This window comes from Podarcis raffonei, chromosome 7, assembly GCF_027172205.1.
Source record: "Podarcis raffonei isolate rPodRaf1 chromosome 7, rPodRaf1.pri, whole genome shotgun sequence".
Classification (NCBI taxonomy): Eukaryota; Metazoa; Chordata; class Lepidosauria; order Squamata; family Lacertidae; genus Podarcis; species Podarcis raffonei.
This window is the reverse complement of record NC_070608.1, coordinates 18,936,246-18,951,573: the sequence shown is the minus strand read 5'-3', so window position 1 is coordinate 18,951,573 and position 15,328 is coordinate 18,936,246. Positions and strand designations below refer to the sequence as shown.

At 41.9% G+C, this 15,328-nt stretch overlaps 1 protein-coding gene across 3 annotated transcripts in view; it reads right to left on the bottom strand.

Annotated features, from left to right (window-relative positions):
- Positions 1–15,328, bottom strand: part of CSMD3 (CUB and Sushi multiple domains 3) — a 594,298-nt gene that overhangs the window by 14,442 nt on the left and 564,528 nt on the right. For all 3 annotated transcript variants that reach the window (XM_053395417.1, XM_053395418.1, XM_053395419.1), the window contains one exon: positions 5,335–5,400. In XM_053395417.1, coding sequence (XP_053251392.1) covers positions 5,335–5,400 — 66 coding nt within the window. The remainder of the gene's footprint in view (positions 1–5,334; positions 5,401–15,328) is intronic.

Here is a 15,328-nt window from a genome sequence, read left to right as displayed (position 1 = left end):
CTGCGATCCTATACTTACTCACTTATTCATTGGATTTATACTTCACCTTCCTGCCAAGGCATACAATGTGGTTTACAATTTAAACACTATGACAAATACATTATACAAAACAAAAACAGACAGAGTCTTCTCATGCCAACTGGGAGCGGATGGTATATGTGCTACCTGGCACAAGCTTAGGACATACAGGTTTTCAGCAGCCCCCAAGGCTGCTTGAATAGAAATCAAGCATAGCTCTGTCTCCCAGCTCCCTAGCCTTCAGCCTCCCAGCTTCCAGCTTCCAGCTTCACATCCCTGAGCTCCCAACTCTGCCTTTGTCTTTCTAACTACCAGCGAGTTCAAGGAGGGAGGCGGCAGCATCCATTTTCTGTCTGGCACAGAGCCACTCCCTTTGTTACTTTAATGGCCCATACTCAGAGGACCATTACCTCACCATGAAGCTAGCCTGGCCATTCCAGGAATTGAATCCATGCTACATCCAGGAATTAGAAGGGGCTCAAGAATGCATACAGCCTACCACCACCACCCCAACTCATAACAATATGTATGCTTTCTGGCCTAGGCTCCCTTGCTTCAACCTACTTCAATGCAACTTATTCCAAGCATTCTAGGTGTCCATAGGTTTGCAACTTTGCTGTATTTAAAGTACGTGAATTATTTAGGACCACTTAGAACAGAGTTAAAACTTCATAATGGTTTTTAACTTACTCTTTGGGGTATACCACATACAAATGTTCCTTAAGTAAGCCTTTTTAAAGTGCATTCTAGTCATTTCTCACAGTCTTAAAGCTTACCAAGGAATCCTTTTGGAATAAATGAATGTTGATTATTATAGATGGAGGTGCAGAATGTTGAGCTAAGCTCTAATGCAAAGCAGAATCAATGGATTCACTCATTTCACTAAGGTAGGATTTTAAATTTCATCAGGAGAATATAATCTCACACTTGGATTTGAAGATGGGGAATCTCAGGACTGTTGAAGCATTAAAAAATCGTTGGGGTCACACCAATAACTATGCAGAATAAGAAAAATAAAAATCTAAAGAGATCCAGTAAAACAATGTTACATATTTTATGTTCCACTGCAATGAGGTACTTCACTTCATTTTTAAGTATGTATGTTCAAATTTAGTTGATTTGGGCTTTAAAAATCTGTAATGAAATCCAGAATGTCTCCCTCTGAGGAACGGCATTCTGTGGGAAGGGACCAGGGCTCTTTGGAATGGCAGAAAGGTAAGGTAGATTAAAAATATATGTGCCTAAGTAAATCATAAGTGGAAATAAAGAAGCATTTGTACAACACAACCAAACCACCATAGTACACTAGATGTTGCCAGAAAATGTCCTGCAAACTTAGCTGCCTCCTCTTCAGTGAACTCTGAGCTTTCCTTCCAGCTCACTCAAGTACAGTCATTTTCACAAGCACATACACATACACACACAAATGCCCCCCTCAGCTGGAAAATTGTCACTTTCTTCAACATCTGGTGGCTCTTAAAAGCTATCAGGAATCCTGAATTCCTGCGTTGCAGCAGGCTGGATGATGATGGTAATGATGATGATTTCAGTTTACGTACCACCCTTTATCCAAAGATCTCAGGGCAGTGTACAAAATTAGAAACACAATTTACATAGCAGCATAATAATAATAATAATAGTAATAGTAATAATAATAATAATAATAATAATAATAATAATAATAATAATAATCAACTATCACGGGGGGGGGGTAGTCCCAAAAGAGGAGTACAGTTGTACCTCGGAAGTCGAATGGAATCCGTTCTGGAAGACCGTTCAACTTCCAAAACGTTCGGAAACTAAAGTGCAGCTTCTGATTGGCTGCAGGAAACTCCGACGGACGTTTGGCTTCCAAAAATAGTTGACAAACCAGAACACTCACTTCCGGGTTTGCGGCATTCGGGAGCCAAAACGTTTGAGAACTAAGCTGTTCGAAAACAAAGGTACGACTGTATTTTCACCTGGTGCCTAAAGACACATAATGAAAGCACCAGATGAGCTTCTCTGGGGAGAGAATTCCACAAAGGGGGAGGAGCCATCACAGACTAGATAACCCTTGAGGGTCCCTTCCAACACTACAATCCTATGATTCTGTGAATCAATTTCCTATCCATCAGTTTTTCAGCCGATGATCATTCTCAGCGATTCGTCTTTCTAAGATATATCCAGGAGGTGTTACAGGTTAACAGCACATTTTGTCCTCCCTACACCATCCCATCCCATTTGCTCTATTTGCCATCCTCACACTTATGATTTATTTATGGTAGCAACGCTGATGAAAGAACACTGTATCACAACTGGTGGCAATAAGCACTGCACTCCATATACACAGACAAGATAAATAAATGCAAAGGTTTGTGCGTGATGCCATACAACTGTTAGCAATGTCTAGCTCCCACCTGTCCCATCACAGTTTTGAGCTTCTGTCTTCCTTGATTTCTTCAATTGCTGCCTAATGCTTCTGATTCTCAATGCTAGGACCAAAAACGCTAGCTAAATGACAGGTTATTGCATTATACGTTATATGTACATAATTCATCAAGCTGAGCAGTAGTGACCCTGCCAACTGCGCACTCAAAATGTATAATTAACCCTTCTCAATTTTGTAAAGACAATGTTAACTACTTTTGGTTACCTCTGATTTCTATAGGTGACTTGAGTTCATGCTTACATGGGATTTAAAGGTGCTTGCTGTTGGCTAGGTCATATACACAAATGAAGATTTTGTGTGCATGCATGTGTGTGTGTGAGAGACAGAATGAGATACAGATGCACTATTCATTGTGTAGACACATCTTATAATGTAATTAAGTCTAGGGTAACAATGAATGGTTACATATTTTGATGTAAAATTGATGCTCTAACCTCACTACCTCTGATAGTACCTGGGGGGGGGTGTTGCAGGCACTGTCCCTTGCCCTGATCTGCTGCTCTTTGGGCACCAATTTCCCCTTGTTAAGGCTTATTTGTCCTTCATTATGTGATCTGCATGAAAGGCATGTATTACATGGATTCACCTTTCTGGATCAGGCAATGTGAGAAGCAACCCTCAGACTCTGATCTCTGTAACAGCAATGGGGAAAGACAGCTCAACTTTCCCTTGGGGCTTGGCTCAGCCCACTGCTAGGCTACTTATAGCCCTGTAATATACCACTCCTAAATGCTCAGTCAGCTGTGTGGCTTACCCCAGAAAGGGACTAGCACCTTTTTAATTACCTCCATGTCATTCTGGAAATGCAAGCCATGACAGGTGACATGCCTAACATGGAATATGATGTCAGGTTCGAAAGAGTGCTTCTACCATCCCTTGGTCTAGGTGGGACTTGAAAAACACAGACATGGGGTTGGAGCTAGTTGGCCCAAACATTGAGAAAAAGGCCAAACCAACTAAATTGGCTAAGCTGACACCCAAATGCAATCCTTGTCATAGGGTGTGCTGGGAATGCAACCAGGGATCATGCCAGAGGACAGTGCAGAGTCACACGAGTGTGAGCACTGCCTCGGGTCTCATCCTCGCACCTCATGCAACAAGTCCCACCCCATTTCAAGGCTCCCAGAGCTCCCCATGTAAGGATGCCAATAGCTCCATCCCTACAAATAACTCATTGTGTTCCTCAACCCCTATAGGTTAGGGGCCCTATAAGGTCTCCACCAATTATACCCAAGCCAATTAGCCTCCCACTACCTTTGGGTGGGACACGGGTGGTGCTGTGGGTTAAACAACAGAGCCTAGGACTTGCTGATCAGAAGGTCGGTGGTTCGATTCCCCATGACGGGGTGAGCTCCCGTTGCTCGGTCCCTGCTCCTGCCAACCTAGCAGTTCAAAGGCACGTCAAAGTGCAAGTAGATCAATAGGTACCGCTCCGGCAGGAAGGTAAACGGCGTTTCCGTGCGTTGCTCTGGTTCGCCAGAAGCAGCGTAGTCATGCTGGCCACATGACTTGGAAGCTGTACGCCGGCTCCCTCGGCCAATAAAGCGAGATGAGCGCCGCAACCCCAGAGTTGGTCACAACTGGACCTAATGGTCAGGGGTCCCTTTACCCCTTTACCTTTTACCTCTGGGTAGGTTTTGCCGTTGGATTCAGGATTCTCGTTTCAAGTAAACCCAGTTCTCAGAGGCCTCTAATCAAAAGTCAGTATGTTTGTCCTGTGTTTTACTGCCTCTCTCCTATCTAGGCCCCTGCCACCGGTGGACTCACTGCTCCTGGGCCCATGGCTCCTGGGCCCTTCTGGTACATGGGCCTAAATAGGCCGGTTGCATCTTCACATTTGGCCTGCAATACCATTTGGTCAAACCCATGGCGACCTTCTCTTCATCTGGCATCATACATGACATCAGGTGTTGGGCAGGTAAGGACACAGCTGGGCTAGAAAGGGGTTTGCAGGAACTGCCATGCACTGATTTCTTCTTCTAATGTTCCCTTTTACTGAAAGCTTTGTAGCAGTAGTTCAATAAAGCTTCAAAAATTGTCTTTATAATCCATATGCTAGATACATTTTCCTTATGTTTTTTTTTTACTATATCGAGAAAGCATACATCATGTCCTAGAAATTTGCAAAAATTGCAAAAATGCACATATGGAAAAACCCTGGAATAGAGGAGTGGATTTTATTCCATAACTTAATTGCCTTCAACACTACTAAAGTTTGCAAACATGTATTGCAGGATCACATTTGACAACAGTGGATAATGAGGCTGTTCTCCCAAAAGGAAGAAACAAGGAGACTTTTTATCTGAATTTAGGTTTAATGCAGTAACATTTGAATGGATTGAAGCAGGGGGTGGGGGAGGTGGGAGGAGACAGTAAGCCTGATTCTTCCAAAATACCGTCTTCTCTCTCCTTAATGTACAGACTGCGGCAGTGCGATATTGATACATACTATGGACAAATTCAGCTGTTGATTTATCAATGGAATAGTTTGAAAATAGTACGAGTTCTGCTATCAACAGATCTTATGTATATCAGTTCTGATGAGCACTGTTGTTTTGAGGCAGCTGAGAAATGACTTTGCAACCCAGGCAGCACCACATCTTGGAAAAGATAGATGAATGGTAGCTGAACACATCCTATTAAACTGGGAGGCTGCCATTTATGTGAAGAGCAAAAACAGAATTATTCCGACACTGCATCATTCCTTTTTGACAAAATATCTCATGTTTTTGTCTCGTGCTTATTCGGCAATGAAATATCAATAGCAAGCTAACATTCTCGTAGGCTGCAATGCTAATATGTTGTGCAAATCTTTTCTGTTCTGTTTCTGAACTGCCTAGTCAGTAAGGATTTTTATAAATAAAGAAAGAAAGTAAGTTACTCACCATTTAATTTAGGACTTGGTGTCCCCAAAGCTGGCCTAGGGTCTTTCACCAATATTTTTGAACCAGCTGTTGATATAAGTAATACAAAATAAGTTATTATTGCATCTATGCTGGTTGTGATACATTAAATGTAGAAATAGACACAAATATATCAAAGATGAAATACCAATGTCATTAAATTGCAAATAAGCAAAGAGGCGAGACATTTCTCATGTATCTATATTGGAAACCAACATAAATCCGAAAGACAAATCTGGTGGGAGCTCAGTTCAACTGACATCATCTTGCAACACAGATGCAGACTGTCTTGTTTTAGTACACTCATAGTTCTATCACAATTCCCAGGGGTTCTATGAATCAAGATTACATCCATAGATTTCAGTCCAAATATAGTGTAGGCTGTATGTGCTTTACAAAAGCAACACAGTATTTTAACTGATCATCATGTCTTTCCCTAAATATGAATTGCATTGTTATGAAGTTGCTGAAAACTCTTTTGGAGGCCTCCTACCTGGTCTCAGCTTTGTGTTTTACGCAGCTCCTTTTGCAGGAGTGCCATGCACTGATAGTGGTTTACAGCTGGTTGAAGCTTTGGCTGCAGCTCTGGCCTTGTGTGGGATTAAATCCCAGTAAGTTACTGGATGTTACAGCTTGATGAACATTGTCTGGCAGTACCTACACATTCGCCTGCAGAAATTCATGGGGCTGCCATTGGGGATTTGTGGAAGAATCAATTGCATGATGAAATGGGGGGGGGGCGTTTCTGTGATTCACATGACTTTAAAATAAGGGTAGATGCACTTAATTAAATTGCAGCAGCTGCATGTATGCACTCAGAGGCACCAGTTCCTACAATGCATCCATATATATAGTCTCCCACAAAAGAACCCCTATTTTAGTTAGTGATCTGCTGAAGCCAATGCCCCAGATTTCTCAAAGATTTTTTTTCCCCCCTGTGGAAGAGGCATTTGCTCTTCTGCTTCATTTGCAAATTACTTTAGAATTACTTCAAGATTTTGGATGGTGTGGAGTTCAGCTGACCTTATCATAGTGTGCTGGTTATGGGCAGTGAGTGTGCGTTCCTTTCCATTAATCATTTCTCCAGCTCCCTGCAGCCTCCTAGCTCTTCACGCTTCCTGATATGAAGAACCCAACAGGGGAATATTTTCCTCCTCTGAACCTTAATTGATATGTAAGAAGCTGTAAAGTCTAGCTACCAGGCATTTGAGATTGGTGGAATTGTGGATATTGTTTTTTTTAAAAAAACGAAATACTTTCAACACTAATTTATTTGAAAGTTCTCTCTCTCTCTCTCTCTCTCTCTCTCTCTCTCTGTGTGTGTGTGTGTGTGTGTGTGTGTTGAAAGAATATGGAGGGCTACTCTGGACACCACATGATCCACTTGTTGGGCCAGTGTGTAGGGCCTCCATGTACATAACTGATAACCGCCTCATGCATTCTAAGACGAGTTCAGTGAACAGATCAAAATTAAGTAAAATTTCAAGAATCAGAGAACCAACAAATAAGAATCAGTCGAAACATATATATATATATATATATATATATATATATATATATATATATATATAATGTCCAGTAGCACCTTAGAGACCAACTAAGTTTGTTCTTGGTTTAAGCTTTTGTGTGCATGCACACTTCTTCAGATACATGCACACAAAAGCTTATACCAAGAACAAATTTAGTTGGTCCCTAAGGTGCTGCTGGACAATGTTTTTATTTTTTTATATATTTCGACTGTGTCAAACCAACACAGCTACTTACCTAAATAAGAATCAGATAAGCCAACAAATGAAAATCAAAGTATATTCTATCTGTCTGTGTGTCTGGGGTGGGGGAGTTGCCTAAGTCAATGGAACCTTGTCACAAACCCATTGTCATCCCCATGCACCTTGCAGAAACTCTTGTGGGGCTGCCAAGCATTTTAAAAGGTCCTAAGCACTAATCTATATTCTTAAAAGGGTTTGGAAAATGACACCAGTTTTATCTTCTCAAACCAAAGTCACGCATTCCTTATAGGTCAGGGTTGCACAAAATTTACAAAGGATCTATGAAAGGAAAGAGAAGTTTGGGTGATAAAGGCAGACCAACTTTGCAGGTGCCACATGTGTCCTTATTACTGTGATTTCTTCTGTAACTTGAATCGCTACGAGACAGATGAAAGCCACACAATTCTTTATTCCTTTAAAGTCACCAGTGCAGTCATTTTTGTGAAGACTATTTTCATCAGCAACAACAGAGGACAAGGGAACATCCTGCTTTTTTTCCTAATGACCTTCCCATTTGAAACAGGCTCCTTCAGGTTTTCTGCATGTATCAATAAGATCAAAAAGGCTCCACAAGTTTGTGCCAGAACACCCTTTTTGAAGCAGGCTGTCCTGTGGAATGACTTGCACTACTGAACGAAATGACACCAGCCTGGTCTTTCATACTATTTGCACTCCAGTTAACTTATTTTACAAACATGAAACTTTATCCTCCCCCCCCCCAAGAAAATAATGAAACTGGGTGGAGAAGCAGCAGAGATGTAAAGGGAAAAGAGTATTTAAAGAAAGATGCCAACAGCTTATCTACCTACTCTTCATCTCTCTGTTCTTAAAGGATACCACACTTTTAGATGAACTTTTGTACACCTAGAAAATAATGCTGGACAAAATCTTGAACCCTCTGTGTGGGGGGGGGGGTTGGGAGAGAATTTACAATAAGCCAGTGTTTTGTATAGAATGCTTGTAGGGCAGCGGCTGAAGAAGGAACAAAAAGGCGCGCACTGTTTGATCCATCTTTTAGATTTAGGGGAGCTAGTCTCAAACGTTTGTTGGGGGAGATATAGGTTTATTTGGGGGGATTTATTTGTCCTGTCTTCACGCTTTTTATGATGGAGGACCGCTGTAGTCACCCCCAACGACACCTTCTCAAGATGGAGGGTGAGGGAACAGCTGCAGTCGCCTGTGGTTCCTGCGCAATGTTTGCCATCTTGCCAAAGGTTGCAGGCAGCTTTACCTGCAGCAATTGCATGTTGATTGCCCTCTTAAAAGACAAAGTCCAGCAACTGGAGGAACGTGTAGCTACGCTCCAAAGAATTAGAGAGCTGGAGCTCTTCTTGGAAGCAACAGAGCACACCGTTTCCACCAAGGAGGAGACAGGGGACTCCCCTGAGAAGGAGGCTAGTTCACCAACACAGGAGCCAGATATATGGAGAAACGTGACTCAAAGAAGTAGGAGGCCCAGGGTTCGCTCTGATTGTTTAGAAATACGCAATCGCTTTGAGGTCCTTTCCCCTAGCATGGAAGACGAAGAGCAGACTCCATTTGAGGATCTCTCCCTCATTACAGTCGATCAGGTATATGAAGACGAGCAGCAAAGGCAGTCTTCAGGGAATGTGCAGGCGACCTTGGAACGGACAGCTCACGGAAGAACCCCGACCAGACCTAAGAGGAGGCGTGTAGTGGTGATAGGGGATTCCCTACTGAGGGGAACAGAAGCAGTGATCTGTGGGCCTGACAAGATGTCTCGGGAAGTGTGCTGTCTCCCCGGGGCTAAGATCCAAGATGTAACTGAACGACTGCAAGGAATCATAAAACCCACTGACAAATACCCCTTCCTCTTGGTTCATGTGGGAACCAATGACACTGCAAGCAATAGCCTCCAGAAGATCAAAAGAGATTACGAGGCTCTGGGCAGGAAATTGAAGCAATTAAATGCACAAATTGTCATCTCATCTGTCCTCCCAGTTGAACGACGTGGCCCAGGGAGAGAGGGAAAAATAGTGGAAGTGAACAACTGGCTTCGCAAATGGTGTAAACAGGAACGGTTTGGATTCTTAGATCACGGAATGCAGTTTCTTGAAGATGGACTTCTGGCAAGCGATGGGCTGCACCTCACAACGGTTGGTAGGAATGTTTTTGCAAAAAATCTCAGAAACCTCATCAGGAGGGCTTTAAACTGACTAATGTGGGGGAGGGAGACAGTGCTCCTGAAGGTAGGAGTCTATCAATTGATGAAGATGATCATCCAAATGTCATAGACCGAATGGAGCAAACAGCACGCAGACCTAGTGGTGGGAGGAAAAAATCCTTAAATAAGAGACACGGGGGAATGATTAATGGACTTCAATGTCTGTACACTAATGCGCAAAGTATGGGAAATAAACAAGATGAGCTTGAGCTCTTGGTACAGCAAACTAAATATGACATAATAGGCATCACTGAAACCTGGTGGGATAAGTCCCACGATTGGAATGTAATAATGGAGGGATACAATCTATTTCAGAGAAACAGACCAGACAAGAAAGGAGGAGGAGTGGCGTTATATGTCAGGGATGTGTATACCTGTGAAGAGATCCAAGATTTAGAACCTCAAAGCCAAAGTGAGAGCATTTGGGTCAAAATTAAGGGAGAGAAGAATAACAGTGACCTCATTGTGGGAGTTTACTATAGATCCCCAAGCCAAACGGAGGACATAGATGATGCCTTCCTGGAACAGATGGCCAAGCATGCAAAAGGAAGGGAGATAGTAGTAATGGGGGACTTCAATTACCCGGATATTTGTTGGATGTCAAACTCAGCCAAGAGCATAAGGTCAAACAGATTCCTCACTGGCCTTGCAGACAACTTCATTGTCCAGAAAGTGGGAGAAGCTACAAGAGGAACAGCCATTTTAGATCTGGTCCTAACCAATTTCTTCTGCTTCCACAGATACTTCAAAGAACTGTATGAAATTAGGAGGTGCTTCCACAGATACTTCAAAGAACTGTATGCACAGGGGCCCCAGAAAGAATCAGAGATAGATCAATTTTTAAAGATAAATGGACTATCAAAAATAACTCAAGATAAAAGATCAATCTTGAACTCTATAATAACCACACAGGAAATTGAAGGTGCCATTCAGAATATGCAACTAGGCAAATCTCCAGGCCCGGATGGACTTACCTCCAAATATTACAAGGTTCTGAAGGACTATTTGATACAACCTTTGTTGGAGGTATGTAACCAGATTATGGATGGGAAGAGGGCACCAGAAACGTGGAAAGAAGCCTTCATCACATTGATACCTAAGTCAGAATCTGAAAAGACTCAGCTTAAAAACTACCGTCCCATTTCACTCCTAAATGTGGATTACAAAATATTTGCAGACATTTTGGCAAATAGACTTAAAAAAGTCTTAAATGAAGTAATTCATAAAGACCAAGCTGGCTTTCTCCCTGGTAGACATTTATATGAGAACACTAGAAACATCATTGACATTTTAGAACTTTTGCAGACTAACAGGAACACAAGGGCGGTGTTAATCTTTATTGATGCGGAGAAAGCATTTGACAATATATCTTGGATGTTTATGAAGAAGAACTTGGAGGGGATGGGAGTGGGACGGGGGTTTGAGAATGGATTATATGCAATCTATTCAGAACAAAAAGCTAAATTAATAGTGAACAATGTGGTGACGGAGGAATTTAAAATTGAAAAAGGGACACGACAAGGGTGCCCTCTATCCCCTCTGTTATTTATTTCAGTCCTGGAGGTGCTATTGAATATGATCAGAGAGGACCGGTTGGTACAAGGGATAGAGGTCGGAGTGAAACAATATAAACTGAAAGCTTTTGCAGATGATCTAGTTTTGACACTGCAGGAGCCAGAATCCAGTACAAAAAGAGTTCTCGAACTTATATCTGAATTTGGTCGGGTGGCGGGATTTAGGTTGAATAAACAAAAAACTAAGGTTCTGACCAAAAATTTAACAATTACAGAAACAGAGGGGTTTCAGAGAGAAACAGAACTGAATGTGGTTAAAAAAGTGAAATACCTTGGGATCTATTTGTCCTCGAAGAATTTGAATTTATTTAAGGATAATTATGAGAAATGTTGGTTGGAAGTTAAAAAGGATTTAGAAATTTGGTCAAGATTGAAACTTTCCTTGTTGGGAAGAATTGCAGCTATAAAAATGAATGTGTTGCCGAAAATGTTATTTTTGTTTCAAACCTTACAGATCGTGGACAGAGTGGATTGCTTTGGAAAATGGCAGAAGGATATATCTAGATTTATCTGGCAGGGCAAAAAGCCCCGAATAAAGTTTAAAATATTAACAGATTCGAAAGAAAGAGGGGGGTTTGCCCTGCCGGACTTGAGGTTGTATTATGAAGCTGCAGCCTTCTGCTGGCTGAAAGATTGGTTTTTGTTGGAAAACACCGATGTCCTAGATCTGGAAGGTTTTAATAATGCTTTTGGATGGCACGCATACCTATGGTACGACAAGGTTAAAGCACATAAATTGTTTAAAAGCCACATTGTCAGAAAAGCAATTTTTGCAGTCTGGATGAAATATAAAGACTTACTAGAGAGTAAAACTCCGAGGTGGCTATCACCTGTGGAGGCCAAGGCCCGAAAAAGACCCAATATGGAGGCCTATTGGCCGAAATATTGGGAATTGACTGAAAAAATTGGAGACAATTGGAAGTTGCAGAGCCAGGATAAACTAAAAAATAAGGTGCGAGATTGGCTACATTATGCTCAAATTCAAGAGGTTTTCAAAATGGACAAAAAAGTTGGTTTCCAGGTGGAGAAGTCGAAACTAGAGACAGAATTGTTAGAACCAAAGACAAAGCTGTTATCTAGAATGTATAACTTGCTGCTTATGTGGAATTTACAGGATGAGACAGTTAAATCTGCTATGATTAAATGGGCACAGGATGTTGGACACAACATTATGTTTGAAGACTGGGAAAGGTTATGGAACACCGGAATGAAATTCACGGCCAGTACGGCCTTGAAGGAAAACATTATGAAAATGATATACCGGTGGTACATGACCCCAGTCAAGTTAGCTAAGATACATCACCTGTCTGACAATAAATGTTGGAAGTGTAAGGAAGCAGAGGGGACTTTCTTTCACCTCTGGTGGACATGCCCAAAGGTTAAGGCTTTCTGGGAAATGATTTACAATGAGTTGAAAAAGGTATTTAGGTATACCTTTCCCAAGAAACCAGAGGCCTTCCTGTTGGGCATGGTAGACCAGAAAGTGTTAAAGAAGGACAGAACTTTGTTTATGTATGCCAGTACAGCAGCAAGAATACTCATCGCAAAGAACTGGAAGACACAAGATTTACCCACGCTGGAGGAATGGCAGATGCAGCTGATGGACTACATGGAGATAGCTGAACTGACCGGCAGAATCCGAGATTTGGATGTAGAAACAATTGAGGTGGACTGGAAAAAGTTTAAAGACTACTTGCAAAAGTATTACAAACTGTATGAATCTTAAGACGGTGCATGATTTGGAAATGATACGCTTTAGCAATTATGATTAAGTAAATAGTAAACTAAGTGATAAAAGAGAAAAGGAGATAATATGAAATTGAACATGTTACGTTTATTTTAAAGGTATAAAAATTGTGACATAATACATTGAATATAGATACATAACATGTAAAAGTTACAATAAGGTATGACATAAGGTAACAAATTGCTGACATTGTTAATATAAAGAACGCAGAATCGGAAGGGGTGGGGAAGTCCAAGTTGGGATTTTTGTTAAAAAAAAAAAAAATGGTTTCTTGTAAACTCCTTATTTGTTTGTAATGTATAAAATTTGGAAAGAAACGTAATAAAAAATATTATAAAAAAAAAAAAAATAGATCTGGTCCTAACCAATGTTGATGACCTGGTTAGTGGGGTAGAAGTGGAAGGATCATTAGGCGTGAGTGATCATGCTCTTCTGAAGTTTACTATACAGCGGAAAGGAGCAGCCAAGCATACTAGGACTCAATTTCTCGACTTTAAGAAAGCCGACTTCATAAAACTTAGGGAAGTGCTGGGTGAGATCCCATGGACAGTAATACTAAAAGGAAAGGGAGTTCATGATGGCTGGGAGTTTGTTAAGAGGGAGATAGTAAAAGCACAACTTCAGGCAATACCAATGAGACGGAAACATGGAAGGTGCCTAAAGAAGCCAGGGTGGCTATCTAAAGAACTTTTAACTGAGTTAAGATTAAAAAAGGATGTGTACAAAAAATGGAAAAGGGGGGAAACCACCAAAGAGGAATTCAAACAAATAGCCAGCACGTGTAGACACAAAGTCAGAAAAGCTAAAGCACAGAATGAACTCAGGCTTGCTAGAGAGGTTAAAAGCAACAAAAAAGGCTTTTATGGGTATGTTCGTAGCAAAAGGAAGAACAAAGAAACAGTGGGGTCACTCAGAGGAGAAGATGGTGAAATGCAAACAGGGGACACAGAAGGGGCTGAACTCCTCAATGCCTTCTTTGCCTCAGTCTTCTCCGATAAAGAAAACAATGCCCGACCTGAAGAATTTGGAGCAAATGATTCAGCAGAGGAAACACAGCCCAGAATAACTAAGGAGATAGTACAAGAATACTTGGCTAGTCTAGATGTATTCAAGTCTCCAGGGCCAGATGAACTGCATCCAAGAGTATTAAAAGAACTGGCAGATGTGATTTCAGAACCACTGGCAGTCATCTTTGAGAATTCCTGGAGAACAGGCGAAGTCCCGGCAGACTGGAGGAGGGCAAATGTTGTCCCTATTTTCAAAAAGGGGAAAAGAGAGGACCCAAATAATTACCGCCCAGTCAGTCTGACATCAATACCAGGGAAGATTCTGGAGCAGATCATTAAGCAAACAGTCTGTGAGCACCTGGAAAGGAATGCTGTGATCACCAATAGTCAGCATGGATTTCTGAAAAATAAGTCATGTCAGACTAACCTGATCTCGTTTTTTGACAGAATTACAAGCCTGGTAGATGAAGGGAACGCAGTGGATGTAGCCTACCTTGATTTCAGCAAGGCATTTGACAAGGTGCCCCATGATATTCTTGTAAAGAAGCTGGTAAAATGCGGTCTTGACTATGCTACCACTCAGTGGATTTGTAACTGGCTGACTGACCGAACCCAAAGGGTGCTCATCAATGGTTCCTCTTCATCCTGGAGAAGAGTGACTAGTGGGGTGCCACAGGGTTCTGTCTTGGGCCCGGTCTTATTCAACATCTTTATCAACGACTTGGATGATGGACTCAAGGGCATCCTGATCAAATTTGCAGATGACACCAAACTGGGAGGGGTGGCTAACACCCCAGAGGACAGGAACACACTTCAAAACGACCTTGACAGATTAGAGAACTGGGCCAAAACAAACAAGATGAATTTTAACAGGGAGAAATGTAAAGTATTGCACTTGGGCAAAAAAAATGAGAGGCACAAATACAAGATGGGTGACACCTGGCTTGAGAGCACTACATGTGAAAAGGATCTAGGAGTCTTGGTTGACCACAAACTTGACATGAGCCAACAGTGTGACGCGGCAGCTAAAAAAGCCAATGCAATTCTGGGCTGCATCAATAGGAGTATAGCATCTAGATCAAGGGAAGTAATAGTGCCACTGTATTCTGCTCTGGTCAGACCTCACCTGGAGTACTGTGTCCAGTTCTGGGCACCACAGTTCAAGAAGGACATTGACAAACTGGAACGTGTCCAGAGGAGGGCAACCAAAATGGTCAAAGGCCTGGAAACGATGCCTTATGAGGAACGGCTAAGGGAGCTGGGCATGTTTAGCCTGGAGAAGAGGAGGTTAAGGGGTGATATGATAGCCATGTTCAAATATATAAAAGGATGTCACATAGAGGAGGGAGAAAGGTTGTTTTCTGCTGCTCCAGAGAAGCGGACACGGAGCAATGGATCCAAACTACAAGAAAGAAGATTCCACCTAAACATTAGGAAGAACTTCCTGACAGTAAGAGCTGTTCGACAGTGGAATTTGCTGCCAAGGAGTGTGGTGGAGTCTCCTTCTTTGGAGGTCTTTAAGCAGAGGCTTGACAACCATATGTCAGGAGTGCTCTGATGGTGTTTCCTGCTTGGCAGGGGGTTGGACTCGATGGCCCTTGTGGTCTCTTCCAACTCTATGATTCTATGATTCTAAACCTGGAACCAAAGGTTTAAACTTCATCTCATCCACAATTATCACTAGGGTCAATTGC